Raw genomic sequence first — 23,168 nt, forward strand, 5'->3', positions numbered from 1 at the left:
GGAGGAAACCGGAGGACATGGAGGAAAACCACGCAGACATGGGAGAACATGCAAATTCCACACGGACAGTGATCCAAGCCAGGTATCAAACCCGGATCCTTGGTGCTGTGAAGCAATAGTGCTATGATGCTAGATTAGGGCGACACAGGTTCGATTCCGACCTTGGGTGACTGTGTGGAATTTGTAAGTTCTCCCCATGTCTGCGTGGGTTTCATCCGGGTGCTCTGGTTTCCTCCCACAATCCAGGTTGTGTAGGTTAGGTGGATTGACCATGCTAAATTGCCCCTTGATGTGCAGGTTAGGTTACCGTGTCACAGATAGAGTTAATCAGTGCAGACTTGATGGGCCAAATGGCATCCTTCAGCATTTTCTTTGATTTTCTGATTAATATTACATTTCATACGCAATTGACTGAATGCCTGTTAACTAATGGAATGCACATCAAATAACATGATGATTTCTTATATTAGAACATCACATGATATGATATCACACAGCTGTCTGAAATGGTGCAATGCTTTTCTGAGATCTGGGCAATAATACAACATATTCCTTTTTCCCTTTGACAAAAAGGAATCTGTTCTGATAAATGTATACAAGGATGCACATCAGCACATAGAGGCTGGTTTAACACAGGGCTAAATCACTGGCTTTGAAAGCAGACCAAGGCAGGCCAGCAGCATGGTTCAATTCCTGTACCAGCCTCCCCAAACAGGCGCCGGAATGTGGCGACTAGCGGCTTTTCATAGTAACTTCATTTAAAGCCTACTTGTGACAATAAGCGATTTTCATTTCAATTCATTTCACATTGTCTTGGACATTGTGATAACATTATGATGGGTATATAATACAACCAGTTCTGGCCCTTATACAAATGTTATGACTCTGCTGCGTAGCTTTGCTCTATGATATGCTATCTGTCATTGTGTGTCATGCACCATGCATGTCTGGTTGTTGTTTGACGGGACACTTTCAGTATCAGAGTAGTATTTGGAGTCAGCACAAGTGGCAATCTTGGAGTGCAATGCTTATTGTCCATTCTTCATATATTACTTGGATGGAGCTAAAATCTTCAGTTTTTCTGATGGCATCCATGCGGCATGCCAAGTTGACCATGTGTATTATGTGGCTGGAGTCTGAAAGCTATAACCTACGGTTACCTCTTGAATTTCATTGATATGCTTGCATGCTGTGGGTAAAACTTTGGAAATTTCTCTTGCCGTTCTTCCTCATTTGGCTGTTCTTCATTTGCTATTGCAGAAATTTGTGTCGCACTTTAGGTTTCAAGGGCAATTGAACTTTCTGTACTCTTTAGGCCAATGTCCTCTTGTAGAAAAAAAGCAAAATTACTGCGGATGTTGGAATCTGAAACCAAAAGAGAAAATGCTGGAAATTCTCAGCAGGTCAGGCAGCACCTGCAGGGAGATTAAAGAGCTAACGTTTCGAGTCCAGATGACCCTTTGTCAAAGCTTTGGTAGGTTTGTCCAGAAGTGCCTTTCAAAAAGGTTTAATAGGTGTAGAGGCAATGACCAGTTCCATCAGCCATTCTGCGAAATTAGCTTCGGGTAAAATCACATTCTGTACCTTCTACAATTACCTGTTGATCTATTGAGTGAAGGTTCATTCTTTCTTTCTTTTAAGGTTTGGACAGAATGTGGTGGAAATTTCAGTCCATGTTCAAACATTTGCTTTCCATCCTTGCTGTGCTATTTGCTCTTTCAAGTTGCAGGTAAAGTCTGTGGTCGTTTTGCTTCTGTTGGCTTCTCTTTTTTTTTGTTTGTCTCCTTGTCTTATTACTTTAGAGGTTACTGCTTTTAACTTTGAGAAGATGAAGTTTCAGAATCAACCGATGACTATGTGGGTAAGCTAGTTTTTTTATTAACTTTTTAAGCAATATTACTCTCGAAGGTTGCTTTTTTGAATTGCCCTGGGTCTCCTGTTAACTGCCTTTTTATAAACCAGATGTTCCCTAGAATTCTCACGGGCCAGATGGAGAATTTGATACCTTTGACAGACCAATCAAAGGCCCATTGAGTTTGGACAGGAATTTGTGGTCCCACAGCAAGAGAAACTGGAAAATCTAACCCCGCCCCCTCTCCCCCAAGCCCAGCCTCACCTTACCACAACATTAGTTCCGGTATTCAGGTAATGTTTTAAGAGTCTCAGATCTTTCAGTGAAGAATGGATAATTGAGTGGGTTGGCAGTCAGGTTGGTGGGGGGGGGGGGGGGGGGGGGGGGCTATTTGGACCAGGTAGTCAATAAATGACTGGCGGTGGGGTTGGTTAGGTTAGTGTGTAGCTGGGTCAAGTTGTGGGGGAAGAGGATCAGATCAGATGGTCGGCCGATTGGAGGGTCAGGTTGGAGGGCTGTCGTGGAATTATGTCAGGGGGTATCTGGAACAGGTCATTTAGAGTTTTAGAACAGTACAGCACAGAACAGGCCCTTCGGCCCTCGATGTTGTGCCGAGCAATGATCACCCTACTCAAACTCACGTATCCACCCGTAACCCAACAACTCCCCCTTAACCTTACTTTTTAGAACACTACGGGCAATTTAGCATGGCCAATCCACCTAACCCGCACATCTTTGGACTGTGGGAGGAAACTGGAGCACCCGGAGGAAACCCACGCACACACGGGGAGGACGTGCAGACTCCACACAGACAGTGACCCAGCCGGGAACCGAACCTGGGACCCTGGAGCTGTGAAGCATTGATGCTAACCACTATGCTACCGTGCTACCGTGTGCAGTCAGATCAGGTCAAGAGGGTTGGGGGAGGCAGAGAAGTGGTGCTGAGGTCATTTACACCATCACTTAATTATACCACCTATTAACCAGCTTAAAATGTCCTGGGATCATTGTCAGAGACTTTGCGCAGGGTCTTGGGTAGTGCAAATCAGCCCACCAGAAGTTGAAACTTGCTGGGCACTGTCAGCAGATGTGCACGTGTCAGCACTTCCTCAGAGTCCTCACGTGTAATAGCAATTTCAGTCCAGATTATGCTACTATGTACAATAGTCGATTTTGGCCTATATCTGCGGCAAGTAGCTGCAATTTGACTAACCTTGGACTCAACGTAGACTTTGGCAGTTTTAGATTGTGACCTTTCACCTCCATCTTTAATCCCATTTTTAAAATTTTCCACACATGTATTGCCTCAATGCAAACCCCTTCCTATTTGCCCCCCCTCCTCCCACACGAGATCATTTGTATTTTGTTCTTAAAGTTGCTACACGTTGCAATCTCACACAGCTAGACTTTAAAATCTAACACAGTCCCCATCCCGTCTGATCAAGGCAAGAGCCAAAAGGACTCAAAATATTGGGCGGGATTCTCCGACCCCACGCAGGGTCGGAGAATCGGCCGGCAGCGGCATTATTCCCGCTCCCGCAGGGTTTTTAAATCTCTGACCGGCCAAAAACCGGCGCTGTGCAAATCCCGCCGGCAGCCTCTGAAAACAGCTGGCGCCGGCGGGATTTCTCGGGGGGGGTGGGTTGCGGCATCGGGGGGGGGTTTGGGGGCAGCGGCGTGCAGAGAGGGGGGGCTACGGATGCCTGGGGCCAACGCACCGTCGCCCCCCCTCTCTGTACGCCGCTGCCCCCTACCCCAACCACCCCCCCTCACCACCCCTACCTCCCTCCAACGCCCCTACCTCCCTCCCCACCACCCCTACCCCCCTCCCCACCACCCCTACCCCCCTCCCCACCACCCCTACCCCCTCCAACGCCGCCCCCCATCTCTCGCAACGCCGCAACCCCCCACCCTCAACGCCGCAACCCCCCCTCATCGCCGCAACCCCCCCTCTCAACGCCGGGTCCCCCCCCCCCTCAACGCCGGTACCCACACCCCGTCCCCCTCCCTCTGAAGGCCGGTACCCACACACCCCCCTCTCTCCTCCTCCCCCCCTTCCTTCCTCCTCCCCCCGCCCCTCCTTCCTCCTCCCCCCTTCCTTCCTCCTCCCCCCCTTCCTTCCTCCTCCCCCCCTTCCTTCCTCCTCCCCCCCTTCCTTCCTCCTCCCCCCTTCTTCCTCCTCCCCCCTTCCTTCCTCCGTCCCCCTTCCTTCCTCCTCCCCCCCTTCCTTCCTCCGTTAGTGGGGGGGGGGGGGGTGCGGCGTTAGTGGGGGGTGGGGGGGTGCGGCGTTGGAGGGGGGTAGGGGTGGTGAAGGGGGTAGGGGTGGTGAGGGGAGGGGGTTGGGGTAGGGGCAGCTGCGTGCAGAGGGGGGGGGCGACGGTGCGTTGGCCCCGGGCATCTGTCGCCCCCCCCTCTCTGCACGCCGCTGCCCCCAAACCCCCCCCCGATGCCGCAACCCCCCCTCATGCCGCAACCCCCCCCGATGCCGCAAACCCCCCCCCCCCATGCCGCAACCCCCCCCCCCCCCCAAATGCTGGAACCCCCCCTCCCCCCCAAATGCCGGAACCCCCCCCAAATGCCAGAACCCCCCCCCCCCCCCAAATGCCGGAACCCCCCCCCCCCCAAATGCCGGGTCTGTCTCTCTCCTCCTCCTCCTCCAAAAAACGCCGGGTCTCACCACTTCCGCAGCTGGTGAAACTGACGCGTATTGCGTCAGTCAGCTGCTGGCCCCTCCGGGAACGGAGAATAGCGGCCTAAAAGAAGGCCCCGATGCCGGAGTCATGTACACCAATTTTTCTCGCCGGAAATCGGCGTTACGACGGTCTGCGGAGAATCCCGCCCATTAACTCTATTTCTCCCTCCTTACAGATGCTGCCAGATCTGTTGAGTTTTTCCAGCATCCTCTCTGTTCTTGTTTGGTTCAGAGTTGTTGAGCCAGAATCCTAGCTGCAGATATTGTGGGGCGTCAGGGAGGGGAGAATTACTTGGATATTCTAGAGGCAGTCGCAGCCTTGGGTTAAGCTATTGAGTTGGTTAATAATCAGGGACAGGCGGATATAACTGTTACTCAGGCAGGCACAGGGATCTAGCATGTCATGATGGAGGAGATTCAGTCCTTAATCATTTTTTTAAAAATTAATTATCAATGATTTTACATCTGAACAGAACAAAGGTAAGCGCGAACACACGTCGAAAGCAAAAATATTTATACATGGTCCGTCTTTCATTATTTACATCAGTTACTTTTCACTATTTACAACAGTTACTGCTTCTTGTTTTACTTTCTCTAGTATTTTTAGCTGGGTCCCTGTCTCTCTCGCCCCTTTTTCTTCCTGACTCTACCTCCCCTTCTGGTCTTCTGGGTTGCCCTCTTCCCTCCTTTGTTCCCGTTTGGTTGGCATGATGCCATGCATTATGTTGTTTGCTGGGCATGGTTTGGCTCCATGCCTCTCTCTTCCCCCCTCCACCACCACCCCCTCCCCTATTTTTTTTTTTTAGTTCTTTGTTGTACCGTGGCTTCCCACCATCTGGCTTACTGGCTGTTGGCTACAAACAGGTCTTGGAACAACTGGGTGAATGGTTCCCATATTCTGTGGAAGCCTTCTTCCGACCCCAGATGGCAAATTTGTTTTCTCCATCTGGAGAAATTCTGATAGGTCGGCCAGCCAGTCTGCAGCTTTGGGTGATGCTGCTGGTCGCCGGCTGAGTAGGATTCTCCGGCGGTTGATTAGGGGGGCAAAGGCAGGGAGTCATCCCTCTTCCCCATGAAGAGATCTGGCTGCTCTGATACCGCGAAGACCTGCCACTCTTGGGCAAGGTTCCACCACCTTGCACACTGCCTTGAAGAAAGCTGTTCAGAACCCAACAACTCTGGGGCAAGACCAAAACATGTGGACATGGTTGGCCAGCCCTCCATGTCACCGTTTGCATTTGTCCTCCATCTCTTAGAAGAAACTGCTCATTCGGGTTCTCGTCAAGTGGGCTCTGTGTACTACCTTTACCTGCATTAGGCTTAGCCTTGCACAAGTGGAGGTGGAGTTGACCCTGTGCAATATTTCGCTCCAGAGTCCCCACCCTATTTCAAAGCCTGGGTCTTCCTCCCACTTTTCCCTTGTCTCGACCAGTGGTGTACCTGGCTTTCCAGTAGTCGCCCATACAGGTTGCCTCAGTACCCCCTCCCTAGGATGTACGCGTTGAGAAAGTCCTCCAACAATGACTGTTGTGGTGGCCGTGGGTACATTTTTGTTTCCCTACGCAAGAGGTTTTTGACCTGCATGTATCTTAGCTCATTTCCCCCCACCAGCTGGAACCTCTCTGTTGGTTCCTCAAGTGTTGTCAGTATGTTGTCTGTGTCGAAGACCCTAATTGTCAGCGTCCCTCCATCCTGTCTCCACCTTTTGAAGGTGGCGTCTATTATGGCTGGTGCGAACCGGTGGTTGTTGCAGATGTGAGCTTTTACAGACACTTAAGTTAATCCCAAGTGCAGTCACAGTGGTTCCATGACCTGAGTGTTGCAATTGCCACTGAGCTCGTTGAGTGTTTGTTTGGTGGGGATGGGAGTACAGCCATGGCCAAGATCCAAAGGGAGGCCCCCGTGCAGGAGCCATCTTCCATTTGCACCCACTCGCTTTCTGGTTCCTTTATCTGCCCTTTGCCCTTTCCGCAGTTGCAGTCCAGTTGTAATATTGCACGTTTGGGCGTGTTTGCCACCCCCCCCCCCCCCTCCCATGGTTCTCATTCTCTGCACCACCTTTTTGGGGACCCTCGGGTTTCTTCCAACCCCCCCCCCTCCCCCCCCCCCCCCCCCCCCCCCCCACCCCCCACCACCACACGCACACACACACACACAAAAGCCATGATCAGTTTTTCTAATCTATTGAAGAAGGCCTTGGGGATGTAATCGGTGTGGATCTGAACAGGACGACAAACCTGGCAGTACGTCAATCCTGATCAGCTGCACTCTCCCTACCAGGGAGAATTGGAGTGTGTTCTACCTCTGCAGGCCATTTTTATTTCCTCCATCAGACTGGCCAGGTTCCATTTGTGGATCCCTGTCCAGTCATGGGCAGAATTTGTGTCGGGCCTGTTTAAATGGCAGTCCCTCCAGCTCTGCCTCTCATCATGCGGGTTCACCAGGAAGGTCTCACTTTTGCTCATCTTGAGCCTGAGAAGGCTCCCAACTCATTCAGGAGCTTCGTGGTTTGCGTGTCCAAGATGTGGAGGAGCAGGTCATCCGCATAGAGCGATAGGCTGTGCTATTTGTCTCCTCTCCAGATTCCCTTCCAATTCGTCACAGCCCTGAGGGAGATTGCTAGTGGTTCGATCGCTACAGCGAACAGCAGCAGCGAGATGAGCATCCCTGCCTTGTGCCTCTGTGCAGCTTGAAGTATTTAGAGCTGGTGGTATTTGTTATTTGTTCATGAGCTCGTCATGGGCGTGCTGTACAGGAGTTTCACCTACCTCTATGAGGTACTTCCATTCAACTCTGCCGAAGGCCTTTTCTGCATCCAGGGAGATGAACACCTCTCCCCAGATGGCGTCATGATCAAGTTCAGCATGCGCCTGATGTTCAGTTAGCTGTCTACCCATGACAAAACCCGTTTGATCTTCTGCTACCACCTCTGGTATGCAGTCCTCCAGTCTCCTGGCTAGGATTTTGGTCAGTAGTTTGCACGTCCACGTTTAGCACCGAAGGTTGCCTGTTGGCTCTTTGCCTTTCTGGGTATCAGCGAGATTGAGGTTTGTGCTAGCGTAAGCGGCAGGGTACCCTTCGCCAGCAAGTCAGTGGATGTCTCCCACAAGTGCATGGCCAGTGCCATTGTGATTTTTTTGTAGAAATCTGCCAGGAATCCATCTGGTCCTGGGCCTTCACCACCTGCATGGAGTTAATGCTCTCCATGATTTCTCCCAGTTCCGGTGGTGCTTCTAGCCCCTGTTTTCTATCTTCCCCCACAGCTGGTATGTCAGTCCATCAAGGAACTGATTCATCCCCAAATTCCCTGCAAGGAGTTCCGAGGTGCACAGCCTCCGGTAGGTCTTGAATGCCTCGTTGACCTTATCTGACTCTGCTACTAGTTTGCCTTTGTTACCTCCAAACTAAACTATTTCCCTCATGGCCGCCTGATTTCTCAGCTGGTCAGCCAGCAGGTGGCTGGCCTTGTCTCCGTGTTCGTACATGGTCCCCTGTGCCTGGTGGAGTTGGTGCACTGCTTTCCTCGTGGAGGGCAGATCAAAGTCGATTTGTAACTTTTTCCTCTCTGCCAGGTGCTCTACGGTTGGGGCCTTGGAGTATTATTGGTCTCCTCTGTATGGAGTCAACTAGCTGTTAACTAGACACCCTCTCTTTCCTATCTTTACGAGCCTTGTAGGGAAGAATTTCACCCCTAGTCACAGCCTTCTATGCCTCCCAGAACATGGAGGGTGGGACCTCGCCATTCTGGTTGTTAGTAGTATACTCGTCTATGGCCTGTGATATTTTCTTGTAGCAAGCCCTATCAAGAGGGCCGAGTCCAAACTACATGGCACAGCCCGTCTCCAACCTCACATCCACGTAATGTGGAACGTGGGCGGTGATTGCAATCACGGAATATTCTGTTTTTACTAATCCTGGGAGCACCGATTTCCCCACTAAAAAGAAGTCGATCCGTGTATACACACGGTGTATACACCACCCCAATCTGCTCCATGAATATGCCTTGTTTTTTTTGTCATGTGGAGATTTTCCCCGTTCCGAGGTTTGACCTGTCTGTCCGTGGGACCTGTACATAGTTAAAGTCCCACCATGATCAGTCAGTGCGTAGCCAATTTGGAGATTTCTGCCATGGTCTTTCTTCTAAACTCCGTGTTGTTCCAGTTGGGCACGTATACGTTCACCAGGACTACCGGTGACCACAATGTACCGATCCCCCGAATCTGTAACCATCCTCATCGCGTTAAACTTCATCCTCTTATTTAACACCCCCCTTGGCCCTCATCCCATAGTAGCAATGGTAGGTCTGTCCCACCAACCTCTTTTTAACCTGCAGTCGGTCTTTCTCCCACAGGTGAGTGTCTTGGAGGAAGGCTCTGCCGGCTTTCATACTTTTCAGGTGGCCAAAGTCGCTGGATCTGTTCATTGGGCCGTTAAGTCACATGACGGTCCAGGTGACTATCCTGGTGGGGGGTTTAGTCCCAATCCGGGGTTTCCCTTTGTGAGAGGGCCGTCCAAAATGGCCATGGTCACCATTCTCCCCGTGAGGTTGCGCCCCTGAGCTCTGTGGTTTTCCTTTGTCCAGGGGCTACCCAACATGGTCGGCAACTGTGTGTACACCATGTGGGTAAGCACCTGCACTCCGGGGTTTCCCTTTGTTCAGGAACCCTCTAAAGTGGTTGTTTGCAGTGCCTTTGTGTTCCAAGTTGCCACCTGTAGACTATTGTATTCAGCCTAATGCCCTTCCTATCTTTGCCCCTCTGTTTCCCTTATGGTACTTTCTCCCTCACCCTGTCCTCTTCCATCCCTTTGTTCCTGTCCCCCCAATGTTCCCTTCCCTCTGTTTCTTCCCCTAGTTGTTTCCCTGTTGCTGATGTTTACCCGCCTCCCACCCTTCTCTTCCCGCACCCCCTCTCCCCCTCCCACCTCCCATTGTGCTACCAACACTATGTGGCAGGACTGCAGAGCTTAGATCTGATCTGTTGGTTTTGGAATCGCTTAGCTTTGTGTCTTACTGTTGTGGGCCAAACACTTATGCTGTTTGGCCCACAAATAGTCCTGTGTTGTAGCTTCACCAGGTTTACACCTCATTTTTAGGTATGTCTGGTACTGCTCCTGGCATGTTCTCCTGCACTCTTCATTGAACCACTGCGATCCCCTGGCTTGGCGGTAAAGGTAGAGTGGGGGGGGGGGGGGGGGGGGGGGGGGGGTGGAATTTGCCAGGGTATGAGATTACACATCCCAGGATACCAAATGGAGGAAATGTCAGGCCAGGAAATGTCAATATAAATCTGTGAGACAGTTAACATTCAGAAATTTGATTCTGAAATTACATTCCTCAATCTCTAGATCCACTCTGCAATCTCACTCTGGATGATGGATATTTTGAAATCGTGAATACAACATGGCTGCATGGAAACAATGAAACATGTCCGAATGGATCAGGAATCTACGTTCCTCACCAGGGTCCAAGTGAGCAATACTGGGAGTAAGTAAATGACAACAGAAATTTGCACCTACAACCTGTAGTGATCTTTACATGGGTGTGTACATAAGGAGTTAATGGGAAATTGAAAGATCACTAGGGGGCAGCACTGGCGGGTATAAAAGCCAGATGCGAGTGGCTCTCTGCCTCTCTTGGTGATTAGACTGTGATGAGAGCGGGAGCATAGATCTAGCTCAGGGCTACTAGTGTGGTCAGACAAACCTACTGTAGATAAACATTGTAACCTTTCTACTGGTATTGATTTTAAAGTAAGAACTCACACAGTTGTTAAATTCTGTTACTCAATAAACCTTTCAATACCTCTGGACGACTTTGAGCCTTCTTCATCAAGCTGCAGAAAGCCTCTGCAGCAACTGGATTGAATAACGCATGTTACATACAGTACTGCCACCAAACACACTACAGTAAGGTAACAAAAGAGAACCTACACAGCTGTGCCAGTAGCTTCTACTTGGGAAGGTTTGTTGGGTGAATGTCCTGTTTAATGAATGAAAATCTGTTTGATTTAGATAGAGATTCTATTTACATCTGTTAGAAAATAATATTACAATTGAAGCCCTTTCATTAGTTAACAGCTCCCTGGTTTTTAACACTGCAGGTTCACTTTAACAATATTTATACAATGATAACTTTATTGATTTTGTTTTTTTAATTTTCTTACTATTTAAGGAAACATATCACGACTTGAATTTCAAAACATAGAACAGGAGTAGGCCATTCAGCCCCTCAAACCTGTCCCGCCATTCAGTAAGATCATGGCTGATCTGTGATCTAACTCTATATACATGCCTTTTGCCGATGAAATTGTTCCAATCATCAGTGAACCAATCCCCTTCTCTGTGTGTTTAATTCAACCTAGTGTTGTGTTCAACTCAGACCTGAGAACTGAATTGGGGAAAGTATCTGGGAGCAGCAACCATATTTAACAATATGAAGGAGCTGAATTTGTTGGGAGACAGAGACAAATCTAGGATGTTTTAACAGTGCATTGTATGTCAGTTAGTGAAGCACTGTCAGGAAATCCGTCAAATTAAATTGAGTCTCCAGAGAATCTTATCAGCACTCATTGCTTAAACAACGTTTAAAAATATTAGTAGAAATGGAAAGAGAAATCGGAACAGAAATCAAATTTCATCTCGGTTGTTGTTATAATTCATTTCTAAAAGTAGAACTGATGTTTTTTCAATTGAATATTGTTCAAATATATGAACATTTGACCAACTACTCTTAATTGTATCTATGTAGAGTGGCGTGGTATCACAGTGGTTAGCACTGTGATCAGGGCCGGTGCTAGGAATTGCGGGCCCAATTAGAAAAGTGATGGCGGGGCCCCTACTCTACAAAAGTAAAAATTTATGTATGTTTATATTTCGTGTAGTATGCTCGTCTTTAACCAAAAAAAAACATTAAATGCTTGATACACTAAAATTTTGAAACTTACTTACCCAGGCGGAAGGATTTGGCGGCGCAGGGCAGAAGGATTTGTCGACGGTAATGCGGTGCGTTCCCCAAAAGTAAAAACTACCCTATAGTTCCTCTCAGAATACAGAAAAGGCTTCAAACGGTAACTCTGTCGCCGCTGGCGCGGGGCCCCCTTAAGGTGCGGGGCCCAATTTGATGAAATTGGTCAAATAGGCTTAAAACCGGCCCTGACTGTGACTTCACAGCGCCAGGGACCCGTGTTCGATTCCTGGTCACTGTCTGTGTGGAGTCTGCACGTTCTTCCCGTGTCTACGTGGGTTTCCTCAGGGTGCTCCGATTTCATAGAACATAGAACATTACAGCGCAGTACAGGCCCTTCGGCCCTCGATGTTGCACCGTCCTGTGAAACCCTTCTAAAGTCCCTCTACACTATTCCCTTGTCGTCCATATGCCTATCCAATGACCATTTGAACGCGTTTAGTGTTGGCGAGTCCACTACTGTTGCAGGCAGGGCATTCCACGCCCTTACTACTCTCTGAGTAAAGAACCTCCCTCTGACATCTGTCCTGTATCTATCTCTCCTCAATTTAAAGCTATGTCCCCTCGTGCTGGACATCACCATCCAAGGAAAAAGGCTCTCGATGTCCACCCTATCTAATCCTCTGATCATCTTGTATGCCTCAATTTAGTCACCTCTTAACCTTCTTCTCTCTAACAAAAACAGCCTCAAGTCCTTCAGCCTTTCCTCATATGATCTTCCCTCCATACCAGGCAACATTCTTGTAAATCTCCTCTGCACCCTTTCCAATGCTTCCACATCCTTCCTATAATGTGGCAATCAGAACTGCACACAGTACTCTAAATGCGGCCGCACCAGAGTTTTGTACAATTGCAACATGACCTCATGGCTCCGAATCTCAATTCCTCTACCAATAAAAGCTAACACACCGTACACCTTCTTAACAACCCTCTCAACCTGGGTGGCAACTTTCAGGGATCTATGGACATGGACACCGAGATCTCTCTGCTCGTCCACACTACCAAGAATCTTACCATTAGCCCAGTACTCTGTCTTCCTGTTATTCCTTCCAAAATGAATCACCTCACACTTTTCTGCATTAAACTCCATTTGCCACCTGTCAGCCCAGCTCTGCAGCTTTTCTATGTCCCTCTGTAACTTTTAACATCCTTCTGCACTGTCCACAACTCCACCAACTTTAGTGTCATCTGCAAATTTACTCACCCATCCTTCTACGCCCTCCTCCAGGTCATTTATAAAAATGACAAACAGCAGCGGCCCCAAAACAGATCCTTGTGGCACATCACTAGTAACTGGACACCAGTCAGAGCATTTCCCATCTACCACCACCCTTTGTCTTCTATCAGCTAGCCAATTTCTGATCCAAACTGCTAAATCACCCTGAATCCCATGCCTCTGTATTTTCTGCAATAGCCTACCATGGGGAACCTTATCAAATGCTTTACTGAAATCCATATACACCACATCAACTGCTTTACCATCATCCACCTGTTTGGTCACCTTCTCGAAGAACTCAATGAGGTTTGTGAGGCACGACCTACCCTTCACAAAACCATGTTGACTATCTCTAATCAAATTATTCCTTTCCAGATGATTATACATCCTATCTCTTATAAACCTTTCCAAGACTTTTCCCACAACAGAAGTAAGGCTCACTGGTCTATAGTTACCAGGGTTATCTCTACTCCCCTTCTTGTACAAGGGGACAACTTTTGCTATCCTACAGTCCTCTGGCACTGACAAAGATGACTTAAAGATCAAAGCCAAAGGCTCAGCAATCTCCTCCCTAGCTTCCCAGAGAATCCTAGGATAAATTCCATCCGGCCCAGGGGACTTATCTATTTTCACACTTTCCAGAATCGCTAACACCTCCTCCTTATGAACCTCAAGCCCTTCTAGTCTTGCAGCCTGTATCTCAGTATTCTCCTCGACAACTTTGTCCTTTTTCCTGTGTGAATACAGACGAAAAATACTCATTTAGCACCTCTCCTATCTCCTCGAACTCCACGCACAACTCTGCGCAGCAGCATGCTGCAATTTTTTACCATTTAAATAATAGTCCATTTTGCTGTTATTCCTACCAAAATGGATGACTTAACATTTACGAACAGTGTACTTCATCTGTTAGACCCTTGCCCAGTCAACTATCTATATCCCTCTGCAGACTTTCAGTGTCCTCTGCACACTTTACTCTACCACAGGTGTCGGAATGCGGCGACTAGGGGCTTTTCACAGTAACTTCATTTAAAGCCTACTTGTGACAATAAGCGATTTTCATTTCATTTCATTTTAGTGTCATCTGCGAACTTTGACACATTACACTTGGACCCCAACTCCAAATCATCTATTTAAATTGTAAACAATTGTGGTGCCAACACTGATCCCTGAGGCAAACCACTAGCCACTGATCATCAACCAGAAAAATATCCATTTATCCCCACTCTTTGCTTTCTGCCAGTGAACCAATCTTCTATGCATGAGAATACATTACCCGTAACACTGTGAATCTTCATCTTATGCAGCAGCCTTTTGTGCTGCACCTTGTTGAATGCCTTCTGTAAATCCAGATACACTACATCCACTGGTTTCCCATGGTCCACTGTGCTTCTAATGTCCTCAAAGAATTCCAGTAAATTAGTTAAACATGACCTGCCTTTCATGAACTCATGCTGCATCTGCCCAATGGGACAACTTTTTTATAGAATTTACTGTGCAGAAGGAGGCCATTCAGCCCATCGAGTCTGCACCGGCTCTTGAAAAGAGCACCCTACCCAAGGTCAACACCTCCACCCTATCCCCATAACCCAGTAACCCCACCCAACACTAAGGGCAATTTTGGACACTAAGGGCAATTTATCATGGCCAATCCACCTAACCTGCACATCTTTGGACCGTGGGAGGAAACCGGAGCACCCGGAGGAAACCCACGCATACACGGGGAGGATGTGCAGACTCCGCACAGACAGTGACCCAAGCCGGAATCGAACCTGGGACCCTGGAGATGTGAAGCAATTGGGCTATCCACAATGCTACCGTGCTGCCCCATTTCTATCCAGATGCCTCGCTATTTATACCTTGAGGATAGATTCAAGCATTTTCTCTACTACAAAAGTTAAGCTAACTAGCCTATAGTTCCCCGCCTTTTGTCTGTTTTCCAATCTGCCAGAACCGCCCCAAAGTCGAATGAATTTTCGTGAATTACCACAAGCTCATTTGCCATTTCCCCCACCATCTTTTTTAGTACCCTAGGATGCAGTCCATCAGGGCCAGGAGACCTGTCCACTTTTAGCCCCATTAGCTTACCTAACACTACCTCCTTAGTGATAATGATAATTTCTAGGTGCTCATCTGCCATAGCCTCCTTTCCATCAATTAATGGCATGTTATTTGTGTCTTCCCCTGTGAACACTAACACAAAATACCTGTTCAATGCCTCAGCCATTTCCTCATGTTCCATTATTAAATCCCCCTACTCATCCACCAAAGGACCAATGTCTTCCTTAGCCACTATTTCTCGTTTTATATATTCATCTGATGATGATTGTGTGCAATCAAATCTATTCTTATAGATGGTGTTTCCTGTTCTTAATATTTTTAGTAAAGTGGTTTTACGCCGTGCCCGTTCAATGGATGAGACTGGGGAGATAGTCTGGTATTTGGCCCTCTGTCAGCTTCTAGTCTGGCTGATGGTTGGGGCAGCGTTGTCGAAAGGAGTAAAATCTTCAGGAAAGGTAAAATGGTTGGTGATGTACAAAAAACAAAGTGGAGCCTGCAGGTCCATTCAAAGTATTCTTTACATAGCAAATAACCATGTGAACAAATGCAAAATAGATGCACTAGCAAATTTATTGAAATGATGTCACCCAACTTGCAGGCAAAATGATTTAGATTAACCTTTGCTGTTGCAAATCTTGTGGAAGTAGAGCAGAGCATTTTCAGAGTTGTTAATTGAGATTCTGGATTGACCAGGTAGTGTTACTGTGTCCTCAGTGAGGACAGAGGAGGAGCTGACCTGTCCACTCAAAGCTTTTAAAATGTATGGGTTGTGGTGGACAGTGCTTCTCGGTCCACAACATGACAGAGATAGAGAGGCTGTGGAGAGATTAAGATCTATGTGATGTCCTCGGCCAGATAGGAGTCCAACTCCTCCACTAACAGTGACATTAAGGGAAGCTGTCCTGCCTGTGTTTTAGCTGGTGGCCATGGTTTTATTTGTGTGAAATTAGATTTATCAGGACAACAAGAATGGCAAAGCAAGCTGTGGGGTGAAATATATTCAGTGCACTCTGATCACTTTACCAGTTTAAATGTTATTTCATTGACTATGAGCTATGTAAAAGTTACATAATAGTGTATGCTTTAAGTTCAGTTACATTTTGTCGCTCAGATTTAAATATGTAACTAATGTGATTCATGTAATTATTTTCTGCCTCATTCTCTGCTTTGATTACAATCCGATCAGTTTACCATTCAATTGGATTCAATACTGTAAACGTTGCACCAGCCAAACAGGGAAATCTAACAAGCTCCTCTCCCTGGTCAGGTGGTTTATTTCACTGCGACGTTCCCTTATGTGATTCTGACCATACTCCTAATCCGAGGTCTTACCCTGGAGGGAGCCTATAAAGGACTTGAATTCTACATTGGAAGCCAGTCAGACTTCTCCAAACTGACTGATGCCCAGGTAAACATAACAGTACAATCGATTGAATTTCAGTTTTAATTTTTAGTTGAATTGTTTGATGTGTCCAAAACATTTAGTTAAGATTCCCATGGTTCGTTATACTACCCATAAAGCAGGCTTCGGTTGAGCCATGGGTTCTGAGTCTCTCAGGTCCGTCTTTGAGAAGGTGGGTCTTGCTGGTAGCGTCCTTCCTTCTCTGGTCAGTCTTCCGGATGGTCTAGGTCACCTTCCACCCAATGGATGAAATGATGACCGCTTGACAGAACACTAGGGCACAAATGCCCCTCCCCCGTGGTGCTGTTTGCATGTAACCAGTTGCGTATAAGGTAACAGTGGGAATTCTGGGGCCCGAAAGTTTGGCTCAATCAGAGCAACCCAAAACAAATTGGTGGATATCAACAGAATCAGTAATCTACTGATGCGTGATTGATGAGGCAGGTCCAGACATGTTCTGGCAGTTTGTCTGTGGGTTGTATATTTGACTTTGGTCAAGTCTGAATTCCCATCAGCCTGCCTTTAATTTAAGATATCCAATTTAATTCGGCCTAAATGAAGTCCATGCCAAGTTACCACAATCCCTCCCATAATTCTAACCAAGCTACCAAATGGGCAAGTATCTGAATCTTGGGTGAACAATACTATTTCCCGAACCCCACATACATTTTCCACCAAAATCATAATTTAAATACCAAATTTGAATTTGCAAAATGAGCGCATGAACCGTAATCGTAGAAAACAAATAGATACATCAAATCAATACGAGTTAGAGAATAAAGTAAATAAATTAATATATTTTTAAAAAGATACATAAACAAAGTGATATATACATCAAAGTTCCTTGTGAATCTGTTTGTGGCGTTGGATCGCATTTTCTGAGTACAGGTGCCACATTAATTCTTTCTTCCACCAAGCGAATTTCAGTGGGATAGTTAGGTACATGACCATGAGTAGAATGCCTACCACTATGAAGTGGGTGTACCTGAATGTTTTAGCCCCAATGCCGGAGGTCCTCCCACCATGTAGTGACTCTAATTTCACTAATGTTTCTTTTGATTTCTCCCATTTGTCACACCACTTTGGCAAGGGCCTTGTGTGTAGTAGCTATTGGGTCTAAATTTGTTATACATTTTCACGTAGAAGTGTTATCCCGGGATCAAATTGTTCAATGGACTTCCCAATCTGCGTAAATTACTCGCTTGCGTTCATCACTATTCTCTCTCTCTTGTTCTCTTATGTACGTCCACCATTTCAATTAAGCCTATCCTAGTGGGACTGTGTCTCCTGATGCAAAGGCAGTGTTGTTAATGTTGCATGTTGCTGCCCCATACTGGTACTTTCCTAGTGAGGTTATAACACAATATTCTCCCTTCCTCCTGTAAGCCACCGAGGTGACATCCTCTTCCAAATTGCCAGTCTCCAGGGTACAATTTTGATCGGTATTTGTTCTGAATTAACACAGGGCATGTTCATTTTCATATACCAGATATGGACACACAGCCATTTTGTCTGTGTGTCCTCATTTGTCCAGACTGATGCCTTACTTGATCATGTACGGCCCCATCATACCCCAGCCACATCCCTCTTTGGATGATCGCTATGTTTTCAGCTTCACAGAGTTTTAGCCCGACCTTATCATTTAAGGTTGCAGGGACCCCTAACACCAACCCTAGTGTGCCTCCAGGGATTCCTCGAGAACTATCGTTCGGCCAGAACCTGGTTAGTTGTCACTCCGGCAGCTAGTGACAGTGGGGTGTCATTTTTCCCGGTACGGGTGTTCGATTTTTTAATCACTGATCAGGGGTGGAACATTCCCCTTGCTGACCAGTTTGAGGTTCTTCCTCAACTGCAAGACCACCCATTGCCCATAGATACTGCAAAGGGTTTGGTTCTGGAGTCTGGCATCATCTTCCACCCTCCCTTTGCCGATGTGATTAAAAGTTTGGGCGTACCATTGCAGCACAGTGCTGGTAATGAGGTGAGTTGCTCATTACCAAACTGTGCTGCTAACAAGGTAAGTTACAAACTATTCTGATAACGAGGTAAGTTGTAAGTTACAAACTGTGCTGGTAACGAGGTAAGTTACAGTTACAAACTGTGCTGGTAACGAGGTAAGTTACAGTTACAAACTGTGCTGCTAACAAGGTAAGTTACAAACTGCGTTGGTTATGAGGTAAGTTGCAAGTTACAAACTGTGCTGATAACAAGGTAAGTTGCACAGTTACAAACTGCTGGTAACAAGGTGAGTTGCGCAGTTATAAACAGCTAGCAACGAGATGAGTACACAGTTACAGACTGTGCTGGTAACGAGATGAGACATGCAGTTACAAACTGTGGTGGGAACACACAGAGTCACAGCTATCAGATGTGTGTGTGTTTCTTTTTAAGCAACCTGGGATTTTAAAGTGGAAAGATATGCTGCATCTAAACCATATGAAGAAAATCACATGTGTACACAGCTAGAAGCTGCGTGTGAAGGGAAGGAAAAGAGGCCGGCTTCCCTGAAATTGAGGGACAGAAAGTGCTGGGGTGGAGGTTCCCATGTGGCTGGACGTAGCTTTAAGCGGTTCCGGGAGTCCCCGTGCCAGGTGTCCTGGAGGGGGTGGGGTTTGTTAGCGCCCCATTTCTTTCATCTGAACATCCTCAGGTGGAATTTCACAGCTGGGGTCCTTGGGGTTGGGCCGAAATAAGGGGATAGGGGTCCAGATCCAGTGGGCATGGGGTGAGTGGCAGGGGGGGATGGGGAATGGCGTGATAATGGTGAAAGTTTTGTTGGGTATCGAATGCCTTCGTTTGGTTCACATGGTACAATCCGGCTTTCTTGGAATCCACTCCCACTTTGTAAATAGAGGTTTTATCTACGTCCGGATAAGGTCTGGTGTATTTGGGGGACAAGAAGGTAATGGACTGGAAAAACCAGAGCATTATCTTTAGACCAACTTCATATTCGATGGGATTTACCTTGCCATCAAAGTAGGCCTTACTTTGTTGTTTGCATTTCCCTACGTTAATGGCTGAGGCCCGTGCAGTCTGGACATTCTCTGGTAATATTATCATGGCGCTCACTTGCATGAAGGCCTTGAGGTCAGATTTGGATAAATCTAGCCCGAGTAGAGGCTCAAGAGAAAGTGCAAACCACACACACACACAATGACTCGGTCGGGATCGAACCCGGGTCCTCAGCACCACAGCCAGCAGTGCTAACCACTGTGCCAACTGTGCCACCCATAATTTGGTGTAAGTTAAGCCTCCCGCTAATTTAGCATATCATAGAATCATAGATTTTACATTGTAGAAGGAGACACCTTGGCCAATCGAGTCTGCACTAGCCCTTGGAAAGATCACCCCACTTTTTAAAAATAAATTTAGAGCACCCAATTCATTTTTTTTTCTAAATAAGGGGCAATTTAGCATGGTCAATCCGCCTACCCTGCACATCTTTGGGTTCTGGGGGCAAAACCTATGCAAACAGGGGGAAAATGTGCAAACTCCACACGGACAATGACCCAGAGCCGGGATCGAACCTGGGACCTCAGCACCGTGAGGCAGCAATGCTAATCACTGCGCCACCGTGCTGTCCCAAGATCACCCCACTTAAGCCCATGCCTCCACCCCATCACCGCAACCCAGTAACCTACCTAACCTTTTGGACACTAATGGGCAATTAAGCATGGCCAATTCACCTAACCTCCACATCTTTGGATGGTAAGAGGAAACCGGAGCACCTGGAGGAAAAACATGCATACATGGGGAGAAAGTGCAAACTCCACACACACAGTCACCCAAGGCCGGATTTGAACTCAGGACCCTGGAGCTGTGAGACAGCAGTGCTAACCACTCTGCCACCGTCTGCCCAAATATAAATCATTAATTCTTGGCATTGGATACTGGTCCAATTTGGCTTCCTGAACACCAGTTATTTTGTAGTCCCCGCATATTCATAGCCCCATAATTATTTGAATTGCTTCAATTCAGATATAGGGGCAGGTTGAATTTTACAAACCTTGGGCATGGCCTCCAGATCAACATAAATCTTTGTTTTAAGGCCCTTTATCTTGCTCAACCCATTTTGGAAAACCACCTGATAATTTTTTTAAGATGTCATGAAGGCCTCCTTTGTTAGCTTGAAAGACCATCAAACAATTTAATTCAATTTGGCGGAAACAATCCTGGCCTATCAGATTTGGCCCTTGGCCCTCCCACTACTATTGGGGCAACTGAGCAGACTGGTTCCAATAGCTGATGGATGTTCTGGCCATTCCAAGGATTCTTAAAGCTCCCCCAGTACACATGGCTAGTCTGGCCAACATGCTTCTTAACTTCAGGGGCTGGACTACACCTTGCAAATAACAATGCGTTTGCTCACCTGCAACTGTAGCTGAGAACCCCACATCCACCTCCATTCTCAGTGGCTGACCATTTACTATTACCACAACCGTCTTGCCCACTTTGATATTGATTACACTGTATACCTCAGCTTCACTTTGAGAATTATTCCCAGCGGCCAGGGTTCAGAGCCAGCAATGTGCCCCCAGCACTAACACCCATCCCACACACCTGTAATCCTATCTTACACCCCCCCGGCCAGAAGGCATCCAAACCAACACCCTGCACCACATGCTGGCACCCATATCAGCTACCATGGCTGGGTGCCCTAGCCACAGAGACCACCAGCTATCTGGGCTACATGACAAAGACTGTCTTTTTCAGATTAACCCCCCCCCCCCCCCACCCCACCCAACACTCCCCCAGGTGAGGGCTGCCCATAAATGCTGGAAGTGGGAAGAAAGTGGAGAGGAACCGCCGGACCTGAAGCCCCTCACCGTGGCTGAGTAGAGAGCCCTGGACATGGTCGGTGGCCCAGAGGAAAGGGAAGATGCCGCGGTGGAGGTCGGATGCAGGAGAGGAAGGGAAACCCCGCTTAGTTGCGATTCTCCATGCCACGTGTGTCAATCCCCGCCCTCACCCCCACACCATCCTCACCACCCCCCCCCCCCACCCCCTCCCTCGCCCCGTCCCCTGCGATCTGTAGTCTAATCATGCCTTTTGTCTTGTGTCTTGCAGGACTTGCTGGTGATGGAGAGGACCCATCTGGTATCCCCTACAGCCTGAGCTGCCCCATGAGCCGAGCAGCGATGAGGACAGCAACACGGATGGGAGCCCTCTCCGAGAGATTCAACCAGTGGAGCTCGAGTCCGGGGATGGCACTGACTTCAATGTCACAACTGTATCTAACACCCCCACAATCCCAGAGACACTAACCTCAGTTGGGTAGTTGAGTGAAGAATTTCCTATGACAGCCTTTGGTGTGCACCACACACATGCTCTGTGCATCAGGTAGAGGTAGGAGCACCCGAGGGGGCGGAAGTTTGGAGGGAACTCTGACCCCAGGGTCTTGCTGCCATCTAGATGGGTTTTGGGTTTCTAGAAGGGACAGTCCCATCCATAGTGGAGATGCAGTCACAGAGCCAGATGCAGTTGGAGGAGCCCATCCGCGTAGAGGAGCAGGAGGTGGTGCCGACCATACGTGCCACACAGGCTAACACTGCACAGGTGGCATCCATAGTAGACGCATTGAGGTTGAGAGTTTTGGCTGTGGATCAGCATGTCTAATGCCTGGGACGTTCTGTGCAGGCTCTGGCCAAGGCCCAAGGCAGGGCTGCCGTCTCACAAGCAGCCATATGCCAGAGCAACTTAGGCATTGTGGCAGCACTCCTGAGCGTGGCCCAGTCACAGAGGGCCATGGCTGAGAACGTTGCCGGAATTGCCCACGCGCTGGCCGATGTGGCACAGAAACAGAGGGAGGAATCCCAGTCCCAGAGGGAGATGGCGCAGTCACTGGTTTATGTTTCACAGACCCAAAAGGTGGTGGCACAGTCTGACCGTGGCACAGTCACCGCGTGATGTGGCGCAGTCCCAGAGAGATGGTCCACTCCCTTTGCTCAATGGCTATGAGCAGGTAGATCCTGGTCGAGACCAACACGGGCCTCAGGACTGGCTGCGCCAGGTGGTGGGGAAGCCTCAGGACATAGCTCGCACCCATGTCCCACGGGCACCCCGAGGGTGGGGGAGGTGTTAGGGCCCATGCCGGTGACTCCCGCAGAGGAGGTGCTGGAACACCCCAGCACCTCAAACTCACTCCCTCCTGTCCCTGTCGCATCTGGTGGGCAGCGGGCAGAACAGCGCTGCACCACACTATCTGGGACACCCGAGCAGCAGCTGGCCCCATCCAGGTCCTGTCGCCCCAGAAGATGGCCGCCAACACCAACGACCTAGGTTAGAGGGCGAAAATCACAGCAGGCCACCTCCACTCCTGACGTACCATCTGGGGACCAACCTAGATGTACCAGTCGGGCCTGTAAGGCCAGAACGTTGGACACCAGTTACGTTGGCACTGGTGCAGTGCACAGTTTAGTCATAAGGGCGAGGGAACGTATCTGTATATATTTGTGCACATTAAACACCTGTTCACACTGTTACAACCTACCTCGGTGCTCTACCAAATGGGTGTGAGGGGTAGGCTGGCCTTGGCTGGCCAGAGAGGTGGTGCAGGAGTGTGCAGTCAGGAGGATGATGGGCAGATGTTGTGGGTGGGCTGGGCTTCCCAGCGGCCCCGACATACCCCACCACCGCCACCCCAGGGATCCAATGAGACCATGTGATGGGATGGCCATCTGATATGTAGGGATCATCCAGGTGGACATGGGAAGTGCTACCGTGGGCAGGAGTCAAACATTACCGGACGATGTGGAGCACCAGAGCTCATCGCAGAGTGGGTTGTCATCATCCTGCATCCTATGGACCAGACCCATTGTTACTGTCAGCCCAGAGCCCACACCCCGTAGTGTGGCAGGTATGTATCATGGGACATGGGGTTGCAGGCGGGGGAGTGGAAGGGGGAGGGGGCTGTGCAGGTAGAATGTGGTGTCCATGCCCCCCAGACCCCTAGTCTCAATCTGGAGTCGATCAGAGCTTCTT

The 23,168-nt window shown here is 48.4% G+C and overlaps 1 protein-coding gene across 1 annotated transcript in view; it reads left to right on the top strand.

Annotated features, from left to right (window-relative positions):
- Positions 1–23,168, top strand: part of LOC119951482 (sodium- and chloride-dependent neutral and basic amino acid transporter B(0+)-like) — a 91,789-nt gene that overhangs the window by 18,190 nt on the left and 50,431 nt on the right. Inside the window, exons 5-10 of the mRNA XM_038774692.1 lie at positions 1,642–1,729; positions 1,803–1,861; positions 5,018–5,024; positions 9,891–10,029; positions 15,108–15,240; positions 16,053–16,193. Of these exons, the coding sequence (XP_038630620.1) occupies positions 1,642–1,729; positions 1,803–1,861; positions 5,018–5,024; positions 9,891–10,029; positions 15,108–15,240; positions 16,053–16,193 (567 nt within the window). The remainder of the gene's footprint in view (positions 1–1,641; positions 1,730–1,802; positions 1,862–5,017; positions 5,025–9,890; positions 10,030–15,107; positions 15,241–16,052; positions 16,194–23,168) is intronic.

This window comes from Scyliorhinus canicula, chromosome 17 (assembly GCF_902713615.1).
Source record: "Scyliorhinus canicula chromosome 17, sScyCan1.1, whole genome shotgun sequence".
In the NCBI taxonomy this organism is placed as follows: domain Eukaryota; kingdom Metazoa; phylum Chordata; class Chondrichthyes; order Carcharhiniformes; family Scyliorhinidae; genus Scyliorhinus; species Scyliorhinus canicula.